The sequence below is a fragment of the Salmo trutta genome, chromosome 20 (genome assembly GCF_901001165.1).
Source record: "Salmo trutta chromosome 20, fSalTru1.1, whole genome shotgun sequence".
NCBI lineage: Eukaryota > Metazoa > Chordata > Actinopteri > Salmoniformes > Salmonidae > Salmo > Salmo trutta.
In genome coordinates, this window is record NC_042976.1 from 25,052,704 (window position 1) to 25,077,741 (window position 25,038).

Here is a 25,038-nt window from a genome sequence, read left to right on the forward strand (position 1 = left end):
CCCAAAACCTATATCAATAACCTCCTGCCCTCTCTTGGTTGTCCAGAGAAGCGCATCCTAGTGACTGAGGTTGATGCGCCTGCGATCAATCATTGTTATTACAACCGATAGTCCAACAGTGTGAAAGGAATAAGTATCATTTTATTAAACAAACAGTCTCAAGACTGGGGGTCAAAGTGCAGATAGCTAATATAAAAAATACAAAATCAAACATTCTTCATATAATATGCAGTTAGAAAGCTAATAGATATGCCCTAACTGCTGTAAGGGAAGTGTGACCATGAGGCATTCAAAATGTTGCATTTACAGATATCCTTTGGCATTTCCTCTAAACAATCACAAAATAAAAATACAAATAGGGCCTCAACAACTGAATATTGAGAGAAAGTTAGCCTATAGTTTGCTTTCCATGACAATGTCCAAATCAAGAGCCATCACAAAACGTGTGGGATGCATCTCACTGGTAAAACTGTCCTTACGTCTTCCCAGGTAACTGTCAGATTGTCACTACAGTGATACAAGTTATGGTGTTCCAACTTCTACATGTATTTTTAGACGGAGCACATTAAGCCATTTTTGCCTGTAGATCAGTCTGCTTCCTCACATTGAAAGAGGTACACTGATTAGTTCAGTGGCTAAAATAAGCAACAAGCTGAAAGACAACACCCCCAGTTAGGCTCTGTAGCCAGGTATACCACCAGTCTTGACAACAATAGGCCATGTCTGTCACAGTTGTCATAATGCACAGAGGGACAGTTTCCAGGACCCAGCTTATGCCTACTCTTGGATCAAAAAACACTTTCCAATTAATATTCCTAATCGAGTATGTCTTCTAGTCTAGGCATAGGCTTCATCTGGGTCCAGGAAACCTGCCCAGAATGTTCATCTGGATCAGCCATCTTCCCTGAAAACATTGTGCTCAATATACAGCATCAGGTACTATTTGACACTGCTGATAGCGACTCTCTTAAGGCACTGCATCTTAAAATTGCTTTGGTACTTGAGAAATTTCACTCGTCACTGTTAGAATGCAGGCAGATATGTGTACACTGGTGATCCGCAAATAGACCTTGGAGCTATGCTGCACATTTGTGAGTTTCTGCTTTGGAAAAAAGTCTCCCACAAAAGCTGAACACAATGTTAACCAATTCTGGTCGCTCTCCACAATAAAACATCAAACTCCTGCAAACATATTGTAAACCAGAAGGTGGCACTCAAGACCCATTTTTCACTTCTGTTCAACATCCCACTCCCTGAACAGACATACAGCTCAAACATACAAGCACCTTAAATTGATATCAATAACAAAAATACATTAAAATTCTAACACGTTAAAACTTTTAAAACTCTAAAAGTAGTTTAGGGCACTGAGAGAGAAATATCCTCTACATGAGCAGACTCGGGGTTAGGCCGGTCCTCAGCTGCTACAGGCATCTAGAATACAAGTATGGTCTCATCTCATGGTAACAAAACACTGATAGATTTCTACTCCCTAGTTCTGTGTAGTCTCTAATGGAAAAGAGCAGGCACTGGGCTGTCCTCACACAGTCTTGTTGCTGGAGGAATCGCTAACAGACGACAGCAGCATCTGATTCTTTTTATTCTGTAGTAGAGACTTGTCCGGGGCCACATGATCAGGGTGAGCATAGGCACGGTTCTTCTTGGAAATCCTGGTGGAGCACCTCATCAGGGCCTTGGCGATGAGGTAGGCCAGCTCGGCCACATTGAGCACCATGCAGATGGCAGAGGAGACCACCATGAAGATGGTGAATATGGTCTTTTCCGTAGGTCGTGAAATGAAGCAGTCCACCTTGTTGGGGCAGGGCCATTGTTCACACTTCACCAGACGAGGCATCTGGAAGCCGTCGTAGACAAAGTAGAGTGCGTACATGAAGCCAGCCTCAAAGATGAGGCGGAAGAACAGGCTGCAGGTGTACGTCCACCACAGAGGCCCAGTGATGGACAGACGCCTCCTCTTTAGAGTCTCCAGGTCCACCTGCCTGGTCTTGTCATCACCACCGCTTCGTGAGGCTGCGATGATGTGCCGCTTGTCCCCACTCTTCCTGTAAGCCACATGCATGGCCACCAGCAGGGCCGGTGTGGACACGAAGATCAGCTGCAGGCACCAGAGGCGGATGTGTGACACTGGGAAGAAGTGGTCGTAGCAGACATTCTTGCAGCCGGGCTGCTGGGTGTTGCAGGTGAAGTCAGCCTGCTCGTCTCCCCACACGCTCTCTGCAGCCAGTACCAGGATGGTGATACGGAAGATGAAGAGGACAGACAGCCAGATCTTCCCCAGGCTGGTGGAGTGTTTGTTCACCCCGCCCAGCTGGGTGTACAGAGCAACCCAACTCATCTCTAAGGCAACTTTGTCTGAGACCACCTGGAGAACACAAGAATGGAAAGAAGGATACAAATTAATTTCAGTTCTTAGTGGACATCAACAGTTTCATTTTCAGGAAACCAAACAGACCACTGGGTAGGGAAACAGTAGACCTACATCACTGTTAAGTGTTTGTTTTAGTCCCCCCCCCCCATTTAAAAACCTAACCAAAAGGTCCAACCCAAAAGTGTTCAACTTAACACTAAGTGGTGTTTCTCTCCAATACAACTACTGTATATAATGTATATCAGTGGTTCAACCTTTTTGGTTATTGTACCACCAACTGGATTTTGCTCTGCCTGAAGTACCCCCTCATGTGTATTTTAGCAGTAGGCCTATGGTCTCATGAGTCTTCTCATGTACCCCCTGTGGATAGGCCAAGTACCCCCTGTGGATAGGCCAAGTACCCCCTGTGGATAGGCCAAGTACCCCCAGGGCTCCTGGTTGGGAACCACTGATGTACAGTATATAATGTGTGTTTTCAGTCAAGCAATTACCTTCACACAACACTGGCTAGTGGCTATCAAAAGTGAGGCTATATTGAGTGATGGATCAAAATAATCATGTCACACAAGAAAGTGAATTCCCATTAACTTAGAGAAATCAATGAAATAGCTTTTGTTTTCATTATAAAATGTCAGAAACTGTCCATAACAATTCGTCAATCAATCACATTATATCAAGTTTGGTTTCCTCGTCGAATTTCTAACCTGACAATTCTAACCTGTATATCAGCGGGAAAACATCTCAATCTCATTCACCGGCGGCTGTATCATTACATAAAGCTGAATAAAACTGTTGAATATGCGGCACGAATGATTCACAAATCACAGCTAACTCACCTCCCACTTTCCTGGAATATCAGCAAACTTCCATCAACTTCAATTATCGGTGCTCTTTAACGCCGTCTTGTCAAGTAACTCCAAACGTGGAAGAGTAAAGTGTGATTTGTTTGGAAGCAAATCCAACTGAGAAAGCTGCGTGTGTGTGTGAGCTGTGGAGCGATGCACCTGAGTTTTTATAACCTTCTCCTCTTGAGGAGGATCCACCGGCTGGGGGCGAGACCAAGGAAAAGAGCACTCATCAACCCCACTCACTAATCGGAATACTGGGACATGTTCAGGACAGAGTAGGGCCTGTGTATTTGTATGACTACCAGAATCTACTATTTGGTTTCGAAGTATTGAAACCAAACCATATGATTTCAATTAAAAGTGTTTTAATAAACAACCGGAAAAGGTTGTCATCATTTGAAATAGGTTACATGTCATATTAAACATCATATAAACACTCTAAATAGGTCAGGAGCCAGACAAGTAGCCTAAGAAGGAACGAAAGTTAATTATTTAAGCTATATTATTTCAAGGCTATAGTCTACAAAGAAATACAATACATCGTAAAGCATTTGCGAGTGCTTCACACTAGGCTGTCGGACATTAAGCCTTTAAATAACATTTCGTTGTATTAAATCATTATAGTCTATAAATTGCACATCTAGGCTGTGACTTACTTAGAATTAAAATCAAATGCAACGAAAAATGCCTTATTAGGCTCCATCTACAGTGCCTTTGAATTAATTTTTAGAAACATGAGTTTGGCTTGAGTCTGTGTCTTCAGGTGATGGTGCCTGGAGAATATGCGCTCAGTGCTTGCAGAGCCACTGGGAATGCTAAACACCCGTGGGACTCTTGCCAGGCTGGGCAGGGATGAGTATGTGTTTTTCTGTAGGTAGGCCTAAAGGATTTTAGGTAAAATAACCCAATCAAAACGGAAAGCTCCTTGCAAGAGGTAATATGCCAGACCTATTGAGCCAAAAATCATTGATGGCCTACTGTATAGATAATAGAACAAAAATGAACGAAACTTAATCTGATTTTTAGTTTATAAATACTTTTCTACAATGACACACCTAGCTAGCTACCCATCTCGTTTCTTTCTGTTAGCATTTGCACGTAGTAAGTACACGATAAGGCTTTCGGGATCATTTTCTTTTCAGATTCCACAACGATTCTTCAGTTCACCGCACTCCCTCTTTTTTAAAAACCTTTATTTAACTAGGCAAGTCAGTTAAGATCATATTCTTATTTCCAATGACCGTCTACCAGAAGGCAAAAGGCCTCCTGCGGGGACGCGGCTGGGATTAAAAATTAAATAAAAATATAAAACAAAACACACATCACAAGAGAGACCTAAAACAACACAGCACTTACTCCTCCTCATCTTTGTAAGTCACCTTGATTTTTCACCTGTGTGTTTTATCAGTTTCTTAATGAAAATATTTTGCATACTAAAAAACAGTAGCCAAAGCAAAGGGCTATCTATAGCAGCACACAAGTAGACTACAAATGCATGCTGGGCCGGCGATGCCCTGAGCCCGTCTAGTGAGCGCTACTGGAGAGAAACTGGAGCGGGCGAGAAGGACCATGCTTCCGCCTTTGGGAAACTCGCTCCACTTCTCGCTCTATATGATTAAACATTCTGAACGTTTCATTTCACTGAATACACCCTGTGATCACATTCATTTCAAATGTACTGTTGACAGATCGAGACACTTGAATTCGGTGTTAATCACTGGTCAAGCATACTGTATAAAGTACATAGTCATCATGAGTCACAAGATCACCAGAACAAATGTAAGCATGACGGAAGAGAATTTTTTGGGGAGGATGTTCAACCCATTTAACAGATCCCAATCATAGTTGTCCAAAATGCGACGTAACACAATAGGAAAAACCCTATGATGTATCTTCAATCAAATCATGTTTGTTGTTTATCTTTAGTTCTTGATAAGGACAATTCAAATGTATTCCAATCCAAGAGAAATTCAACATTTTAATAAAAAAAAAGTAAAAAAATAAAAAAATCGCACAACAAGTTTATCACATTAACAATTCATATTCACAATTCAAGAAACCATTGTGGTATGACCAAACCATTACTTCCTTTGTCTGATCATCAACTTGTTGATTGCATAAAACATGGTTATATTTCTGAGAAGGCATGGCAATCAATCCCCAGATTGGTTTATTGTGTGTGTGGGCTCCTACAGTAACATCCCAGATTGGTTGAGCGATTGTGTGTGAGGACTCAGGGCTACAGTATTCATTAACATCCCCAGTGTAGGCACCACTGAGAGATCAGATCATTCTCATCACCATGCTCCTCAGGCTGAGTGAGGGTCAGTGAAGGCCTGAGTGACGGACAGAAGAGTCCCAGACACAAGCCCATCTTGTACATCAGTGGTGTCCTGTGGTCACTTCTTGAGCTTGGCCAGGCCCATGAGGAGCTGATCCCTCCTTTCTCTCCTAGCAGACAGGTGCTGCGGGTCAGCTGGGGTCAGCTCACACATCTCCTGTAGGGATACATCAGAGGAGGAAATGAGGGAGGGAGAAGAGGAGATGAGCAGAGAGAATTAATTGTAGTTTTAGCTGCTGGGATTTCTTTCCGCTGTTGGCCTGGTAAAATATGTCCTTGGTTGGATACACTTGGATGCATTAAATTGGTCCAATTTGAAATATGTTCTGCTTATGGTCAGGGTGTTCTCACACGACAGCCCCCATCTGTGGAGAATAATATTTGAACAGCCTGATGGCATGTGGTTGAGTAATGTCTAATTAACAGAGTAAAGTTCTAGAGGGGGAAATATGTAGAACGCTCAACCTTGAGCTCCTTGGACTAAAAGTTCCACATGTAAACATTGCCCTCTGAACTAACCCAGTTTTCACACCTCCTTGAACTTGATTAGTCAAATCTGAATATATTTTTCCTAGTCCTAGAATCTAGAGGAGTTAGTACAAACAGTTCAACACACAAACACATAAGCCTACTTTGTTGATGCACTCGGCTGCCTCCCCAGAGAATTCGGGAACAGGTCCAAAAGCGGTCAGAACTCTCCTCATGCCCTCTCTGTATCGCTGGAGATAGTCCTCCAGACCTGGGAGAGTGGACCATACATAGAGGGTTGGCCAGACTTTAAGGCAATGAGAAGATCTTATTTGTTACAGAAGTTCAGAGTAGCAAAATCCGATTTATATGGTCTCACTATGACCGAAAATGAACATCTTCCAAGTCATTTAGTCATATTCTATAATGATTCTAGTGAGGGTTCTAGAGTTCTAGGGTGTAAGCATTTAAATGAGTAACTTGTTTCTTGGGTGTAAAATGCTATTCCCCGTTTTCTTACTCCCAAGTTGAACACTGAAAGTGTACATGAACATTACAGGGACAGACTAAAGCTAACATTTCAGTGTGATAACTGCCAGCTACATCCAACTAAGCTCTCTCACAGAGTTATGTTTTTGGTGGGAGAGATCTCACCTGACCAGCACAATTTCAGTGATCCTTTCTCTCCTTCTCTCTTCTGCGTCAATAGTCTGAACAAAATAAGTGCATGGCTCCTTCAGTCTCGTGTTCAGCTTATAAAATGACTCTGCTTTCTGGTTTAAGGGCTTTTCTGTGTCCTAACTGGAAAGTATAGTCACTCAGCCAGAGCAAAGCAGAGAGTGGACCGGAGTGTTTTACAATCTGATTGGACTGGTTAGACTAGACGACCTACAGTCACAACAGGAATGGGCTTGAGTAACCTTTGGATGTTCTGAGCAACATGCTGGAACACATGCCACTGGTGTTTTTATTTCATACAATGGGAGATAACTGTATTTTACTACACTTACCCAGGCCGATGTTAATTCATCACTTGAGAAGATGGCAATAGACTGGCACAATAGGTTTGTATAAAAATTGATTAGGAAAAAAGAAAACAGTTAAAGTAGAATGTGTGAGTACTGTACAACATGCATTCCTCCTGGTAATAGTGGTTTTAGATGACGTGTGTGAGGGAGTTCATTAATCTGTGTTGATCAAAAGACAGCTTTGTTCTGCCAAAGTGCTCTCTCACTCTCTGAGCACGGTGGTACAGCCAGAGCAAGGTCACCCTTTAGTTTTCACACTTCCCTTTCATATTCTACATCTATATGACATCGCTCTCTCTCAAACACACGCTCACACACCCCGCCTTCCCCCAATATATGCCTATATGGTAAAAGGGGACTGAGACATGTGAGGGCGTGTGAAGGCCACAGTTCCCCCTTCTCTTCACAGATGTTCAGCGTCTAGCAGAGCGACCTCTTTGAACTCTAATATCACGGTCTGGTCATAAGCTCTGCCTCTCACACAACCATAATTGTACATGGTTAAATGTGCCACAATCACACAGGACAAAGAGGACAGTATATAAATATGTATTCTTTGGGGACGGCCTCTCTATGTGTAAGTCAAATGAGGAACTGACCTTCAGGTGCATTAAGGTGTATGGTTTCCATGGGACCAATAAAAGCGTAGCGCATTCCCAGCCCCTCTGACATTACCAGGTCAATGTCCTTGACTGAGATGACACCGTTCCTGAAATGGTAGGTAGCAATGAACTCAGATTCAACAAAAGACTCAAAAGGACAAAAGTTTTATTTTCGTACACCCCCCTCACTCAGGGTACCAAAGACACAGACGAGGGGTTATTCACCCTCAACGACACTCCTAATAAGCTTTCTACCTGCCCAACAAACAACCATCTGTCAGGAGGGCTGAAGAAGCATCAGACTAGACAACCCTTCTCCTTTCATCCCAGCAGAGCACAGCAGCATTAAGGCTACTCCCACCAGATTGGGTTTCCCTAATCATCCCGTTCTGTGTCCAAGGATAATGGCAGGGTACAGAGGAGAAAAAAGGCTGTGAGGGCAGTGCCAGGCCAGGGACAGGGCCTGCTGTTTCCCACTCAGATTACTGCTCAACAGATACTTGTTGGCTGACCAGGGGGAAATCAAAGCTCGGACACAGATATGGAGAGTAGAGGGGGAGTAAAGGGGGACAGTGGCGTCTTTGTTCGCTTCCTGCAGGCCAACAACGGGCCCGTTATCTTGGTGTCGCGAGGCGGCGTCCAGGCGGGGGGCAGCCATGAAAAGGGGCTTTTCCTCTGCTAATCACTGGGAGCTACCGGCTGCGTTCTCAGCCACTCTGCTTTCCAACACTGGCTTGGACTCAAAGGCCAAGTTTTGTGTGTGTATGTTATTTAACATTAATATCAGTGACACTTCACTTGAACTCTCCGTCATTAGGCCTACATACGACCATAACTCAGCTTTTTGCAACTTGTACAGCAATGACCAGGTAGACCTATGTACTTACAAGGCAACATTGTAATAACATGAATTACTTTATTATTTTGTTGGGATTCTCTGGGAAGCACCACTAGGTATCAGGTACTGTGGAGTTGAATTATTCTATGTAACCTAAGTGACTAGTACATTTCCATTGATGCCATATATTTTCCTACCAATTAACAATACAGCTCCGTAAAATAAAATGTTGCCAATTCCCTCTTTCAGCGTGCTAACAACAAAATGAGTTGTATCAAAGGAGAGAACATGCAGTATAGACCAGATTTCCAAACTCTGACATCACAGCGAGCTTACATTGTCATGCACCGAGGCAAGGTGTGTATAAAGGATGATAACATGTCAACAGCTGAGTTGATGCTGGCTTTAAGATAAGCAAAGTGTGTCAATATCATTACATGTCAATTGAGTAGATTCAGTTCGGAAATTGAAAATACTGAAATATCTGCATTAGCGAATTGGCAGTAATTCAATTGAAATTGACCCAGACTGGTAAATATGGTAAATAATAAAATACCATCTGAAATGTTGATTCCATTAGCTAGGTTTCCATCCAATTGGCGACATAATTTTCATGTGAATATTCTAAAATCTACATAAAAATAATATGCACACTTTCCCACCAGAGATTTTCCATCATTTTATTTGGGAGGGGGGGTGCTTAGCAGTGGAGGGGGGGTGAATGCTTAGCAGTGGAGGGGGGATGCTTAGCAGTGAAGGGGGGGGTGAAGGCTTAGCAGTGGAGGGGGATGCTTAGCAGTGGAGGGGGGGATGCTTAGCAGTGGAGGGGGGGGATGCTTAGCAGTGGAGGGGGGGGTGCTTAGCAGTGGAGGCAGCTAAGGGGAGGAAGGCTCACAACAATATCTGAAATGGTGCCAATGGAACGGCACCAAACACAAAGATGTTGTTTCCATGTGGTTGATACCACTCTACTGACTCCATTCCAGCCACCACTAAGAGCCGTCCTCCCCTCAACAGCCCCCACTGATGCTTAGTATGTTTAGTGCTATGCTGTTAAAGTAGAACATGTTCCTCCCATAGCCTTCCAGGTGTCTTTTATATATGTGTGGGTAGCGTGTATTTTGAGCAAGTACATACAATGTCTGAGATTTGTTAATGTGGCTTTCGGTACAGCACCAATGACGAAACCACATAGAACAATATTATGGCACATACTATGTGTAACAAAACCCCTTTTCAAATTGACTTGTTGCGGGTAAAAAGCTGTGCGTGATGATGTAGTGCGCATAAAAATACAATTCTCATGTACTGAATAAAAAAAAAATATATTGCATTTTCAACTCTACTGATGGTTTTGTCACAAGAAATGTGTATTATATAGTAATGGGCCCACTCTGGTCTTTCCACATGAGCTCCAGCCAACAGCTCACAGAAACAGTCTAGCCAACAGCTCACAGAAACAGTCTAGCCAACAGCTCACAGAAACAGTCTAGCCAACAGCTCACAGAAACAGTCTAGCCAACAGCTCACAGAAACAGTCTAGCCAACAGCTCACAGAAACAGTCTAGCCAACAGCTCACAGAAACAGTCTAGCCAACAGCTCACAGAAACAGTCTAGCCAACAGCTCACAGAAACAGTCTAGCCAACAGCTCACAGAAACAGTCTAGCCAACAGCTCACAGAAACAGTCTAGCCATCAGCTCACAGAAACAGTCTAGCCAACAGCTCACAGAAACAGTCTAGCCAACAGCTCACAGAAACAGTCTAGCCATCAGCTCACAGAAACAGTCTAGCCATCAGCTCACAGAAACAGTCTAGCCAACAGCTCACAGAAACAGTCTAGCCAACAGCTCACAGAAACAGTCTAGCCATCAGCTTACAGAAACAGTCTAGCCATCAGCTCACAGAAACAGTCTAGCCAACAGCTCACAGAAACAGTCTAGCCAACAGCTCACAGAAACAGTCTAGCCAACAGCTCACAGAAACAGTCTAGCCAACAGCTCACAGAAACAGTCTAGCCAACAGCTCACAGAAACAGTCTAGCCATCAGCTCACAGAAACAGTCTAGCCATCAGCTCACAGAAACAGTCTAGCCATCAGCTCACAGATACAGTCTAGCCAACAGCTCACAGATACAGTCTAGCCAACAGCTCACAGAAACAGTCTAGCCAACAGCTCACAGAAACAGTCTAGCCAACAGCTCACAGAAACAGTCTAGCCATCAGCTCACAGAAACAGTTCATAAAACACAGGCTTGATTTAGAAATGCATGAAAAAGACACTTGAAATATCTCAATAAAATAGAAGCCATCAGCTCACAGACACAGTCTAGCCATCAGCTCACCGATACAGTCTAGCCATCAGCTCACCGATACAGTCTAGCCATCAGCTCACAGACACAGTCTAGCCATCAGCTCACAGACACAGTCTAGCCATCAGCTCACAGACACAGTCTAGCCATCAGCTCACAGACACAGTCTAGCCATCAGCTCCCAGACACAGTCTAGCCATCAGCTCCCAGACACAGTCTAGCCAACAGCTCCCAGACACAGTCTAGCCAACAGCTCACCGATACAGTTTAGCCAACAGCTCACGATACAGTTTAGCCAACAGCTTGCAGATACAGTGCGGGCAGGCTACCTACATGATGAGATTTCTTTAATTTTGTCAAACGGCAGCCAAACATTGATCATCATGTCACCAGAATAAGACCCTCGATATTTATTGGAAAGCACCATCAAGCTCATCACCCTGTTAATTAAGTTCATCATAACTTATTTCATCTGTAGCCTAATAAACGGCATGCTTTCCTGCTGTTGGGAGGACCACACAACATGTCATCGCGTGACTCCAAGTTTACTTCGATATGATGCCTATATCAATATTTGCACATAAAGGTGTTGTTTAGAGCCATTTCATGCATTATTCATTTTACAGACACAAAAAGATCCCACCATGTCCAAATAACAAATTATTATTTATACAATTGAACCGAAACTTTCTGTTTCCATCACAACGGTCATGATTTTGGCCACCTAATGCATAGTTATAGTGGGTCAGCCGGTTCAGCTGGTTCACCCAAAAGGCAGCCAGCCTCAACCGGAAGGATTTACAAATCACTGCCTGGCTCTGTCTCAGTGACTACGGACTACCCAGAGACAACATGAGTAGAGAGCAACCAACCCCCAAAAATAGAAGAGTAAAATCCTCAGTGACATATTTGACATTTATACAAATATTTGACCCAGATCTGTCTGGTTTTACCTGCACAACAGCCTTACAAGATCTTAAAAATCTGAAAAACTGATCTCAATCTCTCATGACATATGGTGTCTATAGATGACATGTATCACACTGTTATTTTCATCAGCTGGCATGATACACGTGACCAGCGCATCCTACAGTTCCATACTGTGTAGGTAGAGAACCATCCACTTAGTTTAAACTCCATCCAGGTCAGAGCATTTCAATAGTAACAGCAATGTGTCATTTGTCAGTAAAGAACCAACGGTGCCCTCAGAGTTCATTTGGCTTCAGGGTACACCTCACAGCCTGCCAGGACACTCCAAACACTCCAAGGATCCAAGGAATGTCATAAAGACATGTGTCTGAGTTTCTACAGGTCTGTGTTAAGACGTAAATATCTGCACAGATGAGATGTATAGGGGATGGGGAATACAGCTCGCCAGCTTGTAGTCCTAAAACCCGGAAATGAGTGACCTCTGGTTTGTTCAGCCATCAATACGGGAAAAATGAATAGGAAGAGAATAGGGTTTTGGAATAAATGCCAAAAATAAGGTCTGAGGTTAACACAGGCTTAAGAGATATAATATGTTTTGTTCTATGAGATAATAGCAGTCAGTTAACATGACCTTAAGGAATTATGAAGCCTTGTGCTTTTTTTATTACATAAGATCTTCAAAATTCACAAAAAAATGGCGTTAGCTGATGAAGATTATCTCATACAACAAAACGTATAAGATCTCCTAAGCCTGTATTTAGCAAACCTTATTTTCTGCGTTTATCCCAAAACCCTACAAAATCGCCATTAATTTTCCCCATAGGCTTTGTCCATCGAACCAATAGCAGAGTTAGTGCTTACAAAAACACACCATTACTATTTCTCTCTATGGATGTAACGTGAAGAGGCTCAGTTCCCTGCGCCGTTTCTCTGAGCTAAAAACAACAGATGTTCTCAGTAGCATGACCACAGCGCTTTGTTGAGTGGCCTGACTGAGCTCACAAGAGCTGTGCCCTTCACTCTGAAGGCTCACTTAACCTGTCTGTGAGAATAATGTAACTCTCTAAAGACACTACAGTGTTACACGCTAATGCACATCCAGACTTAAGAGCTAATCGACTGGGTCGGAATGTTCTGAGTGTCTATGTGCATTCCACTGGATTGTCATCTCAGTTCTATGAAGACAATGGAAGTAGAATAATTATTCTCTTGGGTAGAGGTGCATTGACTCTAAATGGTTTGTGAAATCAATGCTAAATAAGTGGCAGACAGCGACATGACAAAAGCACCACTGAGGCGTTATTTTTTTAAGCTTGAGAGGTTTCATGTCCAGTACTAGGCCAGATAAAGAGCCACAAAAGCAAAGCCGTCGTGACTTTGCACATTATCTGAGACTTCAGCACTTCTTACCATGTACAGTACCAGTCAAAGATTTGGACACACCTACTCATTCAAGGTTTTTTTTTAATTTTTACTATTTTCTACATTGTAGAATAATAGTGAATACATCAAAACTATGAAATAACACATATGGAATCATGTAGTAACCAAAAAAAGTGTTATATCTCAAATTTATTTTATATTTGAGATTCTTTAAAGTAGCCAACCTTTGCTTTGATGACAGCTTTGCACACTTTTGGCATTCTCTCAACCAGCTTAATGAGGTAGTCACCTGGAATGCATTTCAATTAACAGGTGTGCCTTGTTCAAAAGTTAATATGTGGATTTTCTTTCTTTCTTAATGTGTTTGAGCCAAATCAGTTTTATTGTGACAAGGTAGGGATGGTATACAGAAGATTGATTTGATCTTTTACCAAATAAGGCTAACTTTGTCACATGCGCCGAATACAACAAGTGTAGACCTTACCGTGAAATGCTTACTTACAAGCCCTTAACCAACAGTGCAGTTCAAGAAGAGTTAAGAAAATATTTACCAAATAAACTAAAGTTATAACAATAACGAGGCTATATACAGGGGGTACATGTACAGTGCCTTGCAAAAGTATTCATCCCCCTTGGCGTTTTTCCTATTTTCGTGCATTACAACTTGTAATTTAAACAGATTTTTATTTGGATTTCATGTAATGGACATACACAAAATAGTCCAAATTGGTGAAGTGAAATTAAAAATATAACTTTGCTATAACCCCCTTTGCTATAAAAGTCCCTAAATAAGATCTGGTGCAACCAATTACCTTCAGAAGTCACATAATTAGTTAAATAACGTCCACCTGTGTGCAATCTAAGTGTCACATGATCTCAGTATATACATACACCTGTTCTGAAAGGCCCCAGAGTCTGTAGCACCACGAATCAAGGGGAACCACCAAGCAACCAGCACCATGAAGACCAAGGAGCGCTCCAAACAGATCAGGTACAAAGTTGTGGAGAAGTACGTCTGGGTTTCCCTTTGTAGTTCGTAATAGTTTTAAAGCCCTGCCACATCCGACAAGCGTCAGAGCCTGTGTAGTAGGTTTCAATCTTAATCCTGTATTGACGCTTTGCTTGTTGGATGGTTCGTCTGAGGGCATTGCGGGATTTCTTATAGGCGTCCCGCTCCTTGAAAGCGGCAGCTCTAGCCTTTAGCTTGATGCGGATGTTGCCTGTAATCCATGGCTCTGGTTGGGAGATGTACGTACGATCACTGTGGGGACGATGTTGTCGATACATTTATCGATGAAGCCGATGACTGAGGTGGTATACTATCCCAGAACATATTCCAGTCTGTGCTAGCAAAACAGTTCTCTAACGTAGCATCCGCGCCATCTGACCACTTCCGTATTGTGCAAGTTACTGGTACTTTTTCTCTGTCTTTTCTTCACGCAAATAACGTGGATCTGGGCCTGTTCCCGGGAGAGCATTATATCATTCTTGTCGGACTCGTTAAAGAAAAAGCTTCTTCCAGTCCGTGGTGAGTAATCCCAGTTCTGATGTCCAGAAGTTATTTTCGGCCATAAGAGACGGTAGCAGAAACATGATGTACAAAATAAGTTAAACAACGCAACAACAAAAAACGAACAAAATAGCACAATTGATTACAGCCATGTAAAACGTCAGCCATCCTCTTCGGCGCCATTTTCCATCAAGTCCATATTATAGCAAGAACAGCTCAAATAAGCAAAGAGAAACAACAGTCCATCATTACTTTGAAGACAGCCTTCCCTGTAGCTCAGTTGGTAGAGCATGGTGTTTGCAACACCAGGGTTGTGGGTTCGATTCCCACGGGGGGCCAGCACAGAAAAAAAACAAAAAAAATGTATGAAATGTATGCATTCACTACTGTAAGTTGCTCTGGATAAGAGCGTCTGCTAAATGACGTAAAATGTAAAACATGAAGGTCAGTCAATGAGGAAAATTTCAAGAACTTTGAAAGTTTCTTCAAGTGCAGTTGCAAAAACCATCAAGCCCTATGATGAAACTGGCTCTCATGGAGGACCGCCACAGGAAAGGAAGACCCAGAGTTACCTCTGCTGCAGAGGATAAGTTCATTAGAGTTACCATCCTCAGAAATTGCAGCCCAAATAAATGCTTCAGAGTGACACACACATCTCAACACCAACTGTTCAGAGTAGGCTGCGTGAATCAGGCCTTCATTGTTGAATTGCTGCAAAGAAACCACTACTAACGGACACCAATAAGGAGAGACTTGCTTGGGCCAAGAAACAGTAGCAATCGACATTAGACCGATGGAAATCTGTCCTTTGGTCTGATGAGTCCAAATTTGAGATTTTTGGTTCCAACCGCCGTGTCTTTGAGAGACGCAGAGTAGGTGAACGGATGATTTCTGCATGTGTGGTTCCCACCATGAAGTATGTTGAAGGAGGTGTGATGGTGCTTTGCTGGTGACACTGTCGCTGATTTATTTAGAATTAAAAGGCACACTTAACCAGCATGGTTACCACAGCATTCTGCAGCGATACGTCATCTCATCTGGTTTGCGCTTAGTGGGACTATCATTTGTTTTTCAACAGGACAATGACCCAACACACCTCCAGGCTGTGTAAGGGCTATTTGACCAATAATTATTATTTATTTCACCTTTATTTAACCAGGTAAGCTAGTTGAGAACAAGTTCTCATTTACAACTGCAACCTGGACAAGATAAAGCAAAGCAGTGCGACACAAACAACAGAGTTACACATGGAATAAACAAGCGTACAGTTAATAACACAATAGAAAAAAAGAGTCTACACACAGTGCATGCAAATGGCATGAGGAGGTAAGGCAATAAATAGGCCATAGTAGCGAAGTAATTACAATTTAGCAAATTAGCACTGGAGTTATAGATGAGCAGATGGTGATATGCAAGTAGAAATACTGGTGTGCAAAAGAGCAGAAAAGTAAATAAAAACAATATGGGGATGAGGTAGGTAGATTGGGTGGGCTATTTACAGATGGGCTATGTACAGCTGCAGCGATCGGTAAGCTGCTCAGATAGCTGATGTTTAAAGTTAGTGAGGGAAATATCTCTCCAGCTTCAACGATTTTTGCAATTTGTTCCAGTCATTGGCAGCAGAGAACTGGAAGGAAAGGCGGCCAAAGGAGGTGTTTGTCACGGTTGTCGTAGGGTAAAGTGGACCAAGACGCAGCGAGGAAATGTGCACTTACCTTGTTTTATTAAATGGACAAGAAGGTGAACCAAAACAACACGTACACAAAAAAACCACAACGACTAATAACAGGCTGGTAAGGCACAAAGCTATACACAGCACAATCTCCCACAAATACTAAAACAAACACATACCTATTTATAGAACCCTCAATCAGAGGCAACGAGAAAACACCTGCCTCCAATTGAGGGTTCAACCCCCAATCAACTAAATATAGAAATACAAATAACTAGACTGAACATAGAAATACATAAACATAGAACAGTGCCCAAAACCCAGAATACTAAATCAAACACCCTACTAAACACACAACCACCCCGAACCACATAAAACAAATACCCCCTGCCACGTCCTGACCAAACTACAACAACAAATAACCCCTATACTGGTCAGGACGTGACAGTGTTGGCTTTGGGGATGAACAGTGAGATAAACATGCTGGAGTGCGTGCTACGGGTGGGTGTTGTTATCGTGACCAGTGAGCTGAGATAAGGCGGAGCTTTACCTAGCAAAGACTTATAGATGACCTGGAGCCAGTGGGTCTGGCGACGAAAATGTAGCGAGGGCCGACTAGAGCATACAGGTCGCAGTGGTGGGTGGTATAAGGGGCTTTGGTGACAAAACGGATGGCACTGTGATAGACTGCTGAGTAGAGTGTTGGAGGCTATTTTGTAAATGACATCGCCGAAGTCGAGGATCAGTAGGATAGTCGGTTTTACAAGGGTATGTTTGGCGGCGTGAGTGAAGGAGGCTTTGTTGCGAAATAGGAAGCCGATTCTAGATTTAATTTTGGAGATGTTTAATATGAGTCTGGAAGGAGAGTTTACAGTCTAGCCAGACAGTTAGAATATCTGGACAACTACAAATACCTAAGTCAGAACCATCCAGAGTAGTGATGCTAGTCAGGCGGGCGGGTGCGGGCAGTGAACGGTTGAAAAGCATGCGTTTGGTTTTACTAACGTTTAAGAGCAGTTGGAGGCCACGGAAGGAGTGTTGTATGGCATTGAAGCTCTTTAGGAGGTTAGTTAACACGGTGTCCAAAGAACGGCCAGATGTATACAGAATGGTGTCATCTGTGTAGAAGTGGATCAGGGAATCACCAGCAGCAAGAGCGACATCGTTGATATATTCAGAGAAAAGAGTCAGCCCGAGAATTGAACCCTGTGGTACCCCCATAGAGACTGCCGGAGGTTTGGACAACAGGCCCTCCGACACACTGAACCGTCTGAGAAGTAGTTGGTTAATCAGGCAAGGCAGTCATTTGAGAAACCAAGGCTGTTGAGTCTGCCGATAAGAATACGATGATTGACAGAGTCGAAAGCCTTAGCCTTGGCCAGGTTGATGAAGACGGCTGCACAGTACTGTCTTTTATCGATGGCGGTTATGATATCGTTTAGGACCTTGAGCGTGGCTGAGGTGCACCCGTGACCAGCTCGAAAACCGGATTGCACAGCGATGAAGGTACGGTGGGATTCGAAATGGTCAGTGATCTGTTTATTAACTTGGCTTTCAAAGACTTTAGAAAAGGCAGGGCAGGACGGGTATAGGTCTGTAACAGTTTGGGTCTAGAGGGGGGATGATCCTTTGAAGAAGGGGATGATCGCGGCAGCTTTCCAATCTTTAGGGATCTCGGACGATACGAAAAGGAGGTTGAACAGACTGGTAATAGGGGTTGCAACAATGGCAGTGGATAATTTTAGAAAGAGAGGGTCCAGATTGTCTAGCCCAGCTGATTTGTACGGGTCCAGGTTTTGCAGAACATCTGCTATCTGGATTTGGGTGAAGGAGAAGCTAGGGAGGCTTGGGCAAGTAGCTGCGGGGGGGTGCGGAGCTGTTGGCCGGGGTTGGGGTAGCCAGGAGGAAAGCATGGCCAGCCATAGAGTAATGCTTATTGAAATTCTCGATTATCGTAGATTTATCTGTGGTGACAGTGTTACCTAGCCTCAGTGCAGTGGGCAGCTGTGAGGAGGTACTCTTGTTCTCCATGGACTTTACAGTGTCCCAAAACTTTTGGGAGTTGAAGCTACAGGATGCAATTCCTGTTTGAAAAAGCTAGCCTTTGCTTTCCTGACTGACTGCGTTTATTGGTTCCTGACTTCCCAATTAAAGTGATGGAGTGCTGCACCAGATGTCCTGGCCTCCATAATCACCTGACCTCAACCCAATTGAGATGGTTTGGGATTAGTTGGACCGCAGAGTAAAGGAAAAGCAGCCAACAAGTGCTCAGCATATGTGGGAACTCCTTCAAGACTGTTGGAAAAGCATTCCAGGTAAAGCTGGTTGAGAGAATGCCAAGAGTGTGCAAAGCTGTCATCAAGGCAAAGGGTGGCTACTTTGAAGAACCTTAAATATAAAATATATTTTGATTTGTTTAACACTTTTGGTTTCTACATGATTCCATGTGTGTTATTTCATAGTTTTGATGTATTCACTATTCTACAATGTAGAAAATAGTAAACAAAGAAAACCCCTTGAAGTAGTTAATGTGTCAAAACTTTTGACTGGTACTGTAATTCTGATCTTGGCTTTTCTTGTTTTAATGAAGTGGGAACATCAACAATAATTAGTGCTTTCTCTGGGAAACTCCTTGCAAAAATAGCTTTCTTTCTGCTGATATGGATGACCATGATAGGGAAGTGTCAGTGTCACTTCATGGAAAATCTTTATAGTCACTTTTCACATCATACAGTCTAGGGTTCACAACAATAAATACTTCACTTTCCAAATCAAATTCATTTATGAAGCCCTTTTTACATCAGCAGATGTCACAAAGTGCTGTACAGAACCTAGCCTAAAACCCCAAACAGCAAGCAACTCAGAGGTAGAAGCATGGTGGCTGGGAAAAACTCCATAGAAAGGCAGGAACCTAGGAAGAAACCTAGAGAGGAACCAGGCTCTGAGGGGTAGCCAATCCTCTTCTCTGGGAGCCTTTTTTTTTTTATTTTACCATTATTTAACTAGGCAAGTCAGTTAAGAACAAATTCTTATTTTCAATGATGGCCTAGGAACAGTGGGTTAACTGCCTTGTTCAGGGGCAGAACGACAGATTTTTACCTTGTCAGCTCTGGGATTCGATCTTGAAACCTTTCGGTTACTAGTCCAACACTCTAGCTACCTGCCGCTAATGTAATAAAAGTACATGGCCATTAAGGCCAGATCGTTCTTCAAGATGTTCAAACATTCATAGATGACCAGCAGGGTTAAATAATAATAAAAGTGGTTGTAGAGGGTGCAACAGGTCAGCACCTCAGGAGTAAATGTCAGTAGGCTTTTTCTAGCTGAGCAGTCAGAGGTCTAGACAGCATGTTCGGTAGAGAGGGAGAGAGAGGGTGGAAAACAGCATGTCAGGGAGAAGGGAGCACTTCCGGTGAACAGGTCAGGGTGTACTATTGCTTTTGCACTAACCACCGCCAACAACAGGATGCCAACCGGAATGGAGATGGTTTGTTGAACCAGGTGATCCAGTGGTGGCTGAAGACTGAAGTCTGCAAACACATCTTCAATCTGTGCAACTCAGCCTTACCAAAACTAGGCACCTGTCACATCCTCGTACACACATAACCACTGTGATCTCTTGTTTTCTTACAATCTGTTAGTGTTCAGGCAAGTTAGTGGAAAAACACTTATGTTTCGGTGCCTGTGTGGACAGAGTGGAAAACAGTTTGACTGACTGGTCACCTTGATGGTCTCAAGTTCTCTACCTTTACCGACCAGCCTTTTCACAAGTACACCTTTCTGTGATAATACCTCATCTTTCCCTTACTGCCCCCCACACCCACCTTCCAGACATAGTTTGCACAGTTCCTCCCACACTATACATTTGAGTGAAAAGGAGAGGAGAGGGTGGTAGGCTTACTAGGCTCTATGCATACCAAGACAAACATAATTTAAGATGCCCTGATTAACTGTATTGGAGTGTAAAGGTTATGTACAAACACTTGTGGCCAAAGCAGCTCCTGTTGTAACAGTGTTTCTCTTGTCCTCCGTAGCTACTGTGTTTGCACAGGATAGCGGTACCCTAGCCTTGAGGGCTAGGTGGGTCTGTGAGACCAGTTCAGACCGGTCCGTGAGCATCTGATACACTGTAACTGTTACAGTAACACGGACAAAAATACTTAGTCAGGAAGCTGAATGTGGGGAATCTATTGTAAATCTCACCCAGCCACAAAAAATACAGAATAAAAATGTTAATCAGGGGACTATAAATACTCCATTATAGTTGTGTGCTGACAAAGACAGAGGGACTGTGGTCTCTGTCTGAGATACAATACATTACCAAAAGTATGTGGACACCTGTTCGTCGAACATCTCATTCCAAAATCATGGGCATTAATATGGAGTTGGTCCCCCTTTTCCTGCTATAACAGCCTCCATTCTTCTGGGAAGGCTTTCCACTAGATGTTGGAACATTGCTGTGGGGACTTGCTTCCATTCAGCTACAAGAGCATTAGTGAGGTCGGGCACTGATGTTGGGCCATTAGGCTTGGCTCGCATTCCAATTTATCCCAAAGGGGTTCGATGTGGTTGAGGTCAGGGCTCTGTGCAGGCCAGTCAAGTTCTTCCAAACCAAACCAATCATTTCTGTAAGGACGTTACTTCCAGAGGCAGTTTAGAACTTGGTAGTGAGTGTTTCAACTGAGGACAGACGATTGTTACGCGCTACGCGATTCAGCACTCAGCGATCCCATTTTGTGAACTTGTGTGGCCTTCCACTTCGCGGCTGAGCCGTTGTTGCTTCTAGACGTATCCACTTCACAATAACAGCACTTACAGTTCACCGGGCAGCTCTAGTAGGGGAAAGTTGCCGAACTGACTTAATGGAAAGGTGGCTTCCTATGACGGTGCCATGTTGAAAGTCACTGAGATCTTCAGTAAGGCCATTCTACTGCCACTGTTTGTCTATGGAGATTGCATGGCTGTGTGCACAATTTTATACACCCGTCAGCAACGGGTGTGGCTGAAATAGCCAAATCCACAAATTTGAAGGGGTGTCCATACTTTTGTATATATAGCGTAATAGACCTCACTGATTGCCGTAAACCCTAGATTGCAGCCATTAGCGCTTTTCTTTTCAGTACTGGGATGAGTGATGGGATTTATTACACATTATCCTCCATGCTGAGCCAATTCATTTCTGAAGGGGTGTATAGTGCAGCAGGGCTGAATACAGTCATGTACCTTTCAAGGCATCAGCCTCAGTATCAGGGTGGTACAGAGATATGACCAGTTAAACAGTCTATTGTAGATAGAATATCAAAAGGGGCTGTTTACTCAGAGTGAATAAATTATTGTGATTAAGCTTAGTCCTGGCCTACAAAGCACCTTTAATGGATATTCTCCATTAAGATTGTTTTTAGTCCAGGACTAGGCTTAATTTCAAAACCAGCCCTGAGAGTTCAGCTCTTTAAACAAGCACTAGGAGTAGGAACTAAGACACATTGGGCCGAATCATCTCCTCCATCCGTGTGGTGGTAATAGAGATTGCCATCAGGTAAAAGGTTTATTTAATCCTCAATTTCCCCATTTTCACAGTTACACTTTTGGAAAGGTAGCATGGAGATTAGACCTGAAGACAACTGGTAGAGACTTCCCCCTCCACTCCCATTTAGACATGACCATCAGCAGAACTATTAGGGACCCAAAGTCCAAAGCTACAAGGACTGAGGGACTCTTGTCTACAAAGACTGCCAGTGTCAACATCAAACAGATCCACCTCCACTCATGATACATAATCCCTTGGTTCCTAACTAATTAACAGACCAATACAGTGATAAGAGAGGTGGGTATGTTGATCAGTATTCAGTCTGCCTCCCACCTTGACCAGCCTCCAGGACTCAGCGATGATGGCGTACTGCACACGGTTCAGGGCGAAGCCATCAATCTCCTTCTTCAGCCTGACAGGAGCCTGGCCCACAGCGGTCATCAGGGCATGGGTGGTGTCCATCACCCCCGGCAACGTCTCTGGGTGTGGCACCAGCTCCACCAGACGCAAGTAGTAGGGCGGGTTCACCTGTAGGGAGCTAAACTTGTCAGCTCGAACAACAGAGAAACCTCCATATCAATAAACCATCTCTTCACTCCCTAGTACCTCAAATGTTTTACTGTAAACACTGAGGCTGTACCCGCTTTAAGTTAGTTTCAGACAGTGATCAAGTAATCTACTGTAGCTATTTGATCAAATATAGGCCTAACAGAGTGGCCTACCATCAAAAACGAGGCCTATATTCAATGAGACTTTTGAAAAAAGCATGCAGGGCTTGACATTAACCTGTTAATCCACTTGTTCTTCAGACAAGGAGGTGACAGAACATTTTGTTGTTTGATGCAAGAAAACACTTTACAAAATAAAATGCATTATTATTCCCATACTATTATTACAGAGAATCAGACAAATTATGCTACCCTCTGCCTATTGGCTACTTAGCTTATTCAAGACCGTCTCAAAATTCAACACTGCTCCTATAAGACAAAAAAAGCTCTTTGTTCAACTCACTTTTCAAAGGTCTAGAAATGTACACGTTTTGTGCTCTTGTAGGAAGCAATCTCCCCCATTGCTGGCTACAAATGATCTATAATTAAGATAACTCACTAACTAGCAAAGGATATTAACAAATGTGCAGAAGTCGCTACATGCAGCTCTCGCTTTGATCTCAAAACAAGCACATCTACTCACGGCCGCTCATGCTGTAAACACAGTCCAGTTCAAAGTGAATAGCACAGATCCATATTATATATATATTTATTCTTTTCATTTAACTAAGCAAGTCAGTTAAGAACAAATTCTTATTTACAATGATGCCTACCCCGGCAAAACCCTAACCTGGATGACGCTGAGCCAATTGTGCACCGCCCTATGGGACTCCCAATCACGGCCGGTTGTGATACAGCCTGGAATCGAACCAGGGTATGTAGTGACATCTCTAGCACTAGATGCAGTGCCTTAGACCACTGTGCTATTCGGGAGCGCAATGGCAATGGTCTATTTGCATATAGAGCTACCGCAGCTCTGATTGGTTATGCCACACTGGTCTGTGTAGAGTACGAGCTGAGTCATGCATTTCAATGCAATAGAATCCTACTCCAATGCGTTCTGCCTACAACAAAATCTCTTGCATACTATGTGCATAGTTCGTTTTGTTTCGGTATGTTGCATTGAAAGTGGCTAAAATTACGTTGATTCGATCATAATTCCCACAGTAAAGGGAAACATTGATAGAGTTTTCCCCATTAGTACACACTAGAAAGTTGAGTTAAGTTCAATCTCCTGCTTATCTGCGAGGGCTGATATTTCTTCTACACTGAAGTCCCTGGGAGCTGCGCGCCCATGTGCAGTTTAGAGGGAACATTGCCTAGTGCCTCGCTTTTTTTGTTAGAATTTGGAAAAACAGGGTGGTTGAAAACAATATGGTGGTTGTGTACGAGGAGTTTCACTAGTCCAGCTCTCTCACATCTGTACAGACTTGGGAGAGGATACAAGGGGAGGTAGCTAATTGAGACTATTGAGATGTTATGCTACACACCTAGGGCTGTTGTGGTGACCGTTTACCTCCACACCGGTCATGACCTCTGTCAAATTCCGTGTGACAGTTGAAGGCTTCTCCAAAACAGCTCTCTGATGTTCATTAGTAGCCCACCAAACTTGCCAACGGACAGTCGCTAATGGCCGGTACTCAGCGCTCTATTGTCCCTCTAATCACTCTGACATCAATGCAAATGCAATTGAAAATCAAATCAAACACTTCATGAGAGCCCTGGCATTTAGAGTTTGAGCGGAATAGGATGTTGAGCAGCACCTGTTGAGCAGCGAGAGCCAGCTCCTCATAGCTCGTTGATGCATTGAATAAGTGCTCCTGTTGCGCATTTCTATGCAATTGCGTGAGAAAACAGCATTTTGATGGCCTCTATTAAAAAGAGGATCCCATCAGCTTTCTATAAGCAAAGCATATTATATTTATTTCTCAACGTTCCATATATAAAGCACATTACTTCGCTTTACAACTGGAGTAGCCTACCTGGCTGAACCGCAGGTAAAGAGTCTTCCATTTGCTATTCGAGTGCATACGGATGACATACCAGACTGTATCACCGCCTGGTACGGCAACTGCTCCACCCACAACCGCAAGGCTCTCCAGAGGGTAGTGAGGTCTGCACAACGCATCACCGGGTGCAAACTACCTGCCCTCCAGGACACCTACACCACCCGATGTCACAGGAAAGCCAAAAAGATAATCAAGGACAACAACCACCCAAGCCACTGCCTGTTCACCCCGCTATCATCCAGAAGGCGAGGTCAGTACAGGCGCATCAAAGCGGGGACCGAGTGACTGGAAAAACAGCTTCTATCTCAAGGCCATCAGACTGTTAAACAGTCATCACTAACATTAAGGGGCTGCTGCCAACATACTGACTCAACTCTAATGGAAAAATTTATGTAATAAATGTATCACTAGCCACTTTAAACAATGCCACTTTATATAATGCCACTACATTGCTCATCTCATATACTGTACTCTATACCATCTACTGCCTCTTGCCTATGCCGTTCGGCCATCACTCATTCATATATTTTTATGTACATATTCTTATTCATTCCTTTACACTTGTGTGTATAAGGTAGTTGTTGTGAAATTGTTAGGTTAGATTACTCATTAGATATTACTGCATGGTTGGAAC

At 43.3% G+C, this 25,038-nt stretch overlaps 2 protein-coding genes across 2 annotated transcripts in view; both read right to left on the reverse strand.

Moving 5' to 3' along the window:
• Positions 1 to 121: 121 nt before the first annotated feature.
• LOC115155754 (gap junction beta-2 protein) lies at positions 122 to 3,374 on the reverse strand. Its single transcript, XM_029702678.1, has 2 exons — positions 3,226 to 3,374; positions 122 to 2,383 (listed from the first exon to the last, which is right to left on the reverse strand). Exon 2 carries the CDS (start codon positions 2,354 to 2,356, stop codon positions 1,541 to 1,543), a length of 816 nt encoding a protein of 271 aa, XP_029558538.1. The 5' UTR covers positions 2,357 to 2,383; positions 3,226 to 3,374; the 3' UTR covers positions 122 to 1,540.
• Positions 3,375 to 5,197: 1,823 nt separating this feature from the next.
• Positions 5,198 to 25,038, reverse strand: part of LOC115156346 (lambda-crystallin-like) — a 29,353-nt gene continuing 9,512 nt past the window's right edge. The window contains exons 6-10 of the mRNA XM_029703828.1: positions 22,187 to 22,375; positions 20,449 to 20,453; positions 7,674 to 7,783; positions 6,211 to 6,317; positions 5,198 to 5,735 (exon numbers count right to left, since the gene is read on the reverse strand). Coding sequence (XP_029559688.1) covers positions 5,637 to 5,735; positions 6,211 to 6,317; positions 7,674 to 7,783; positions 20,449 to 20,453; positions 22,187 to 22,375 — 510 coding nt within the window. The 3' untranslated portion in view covers positions 5,198 to 5,636. The remainder of the gene's footprint in view (positions 5,736 to 6,210; positions 6,318 to 7,673; positions 7,784 to 20,448; positions 20,454 to 22,186; positions 22,376 to 25,038) is intronic.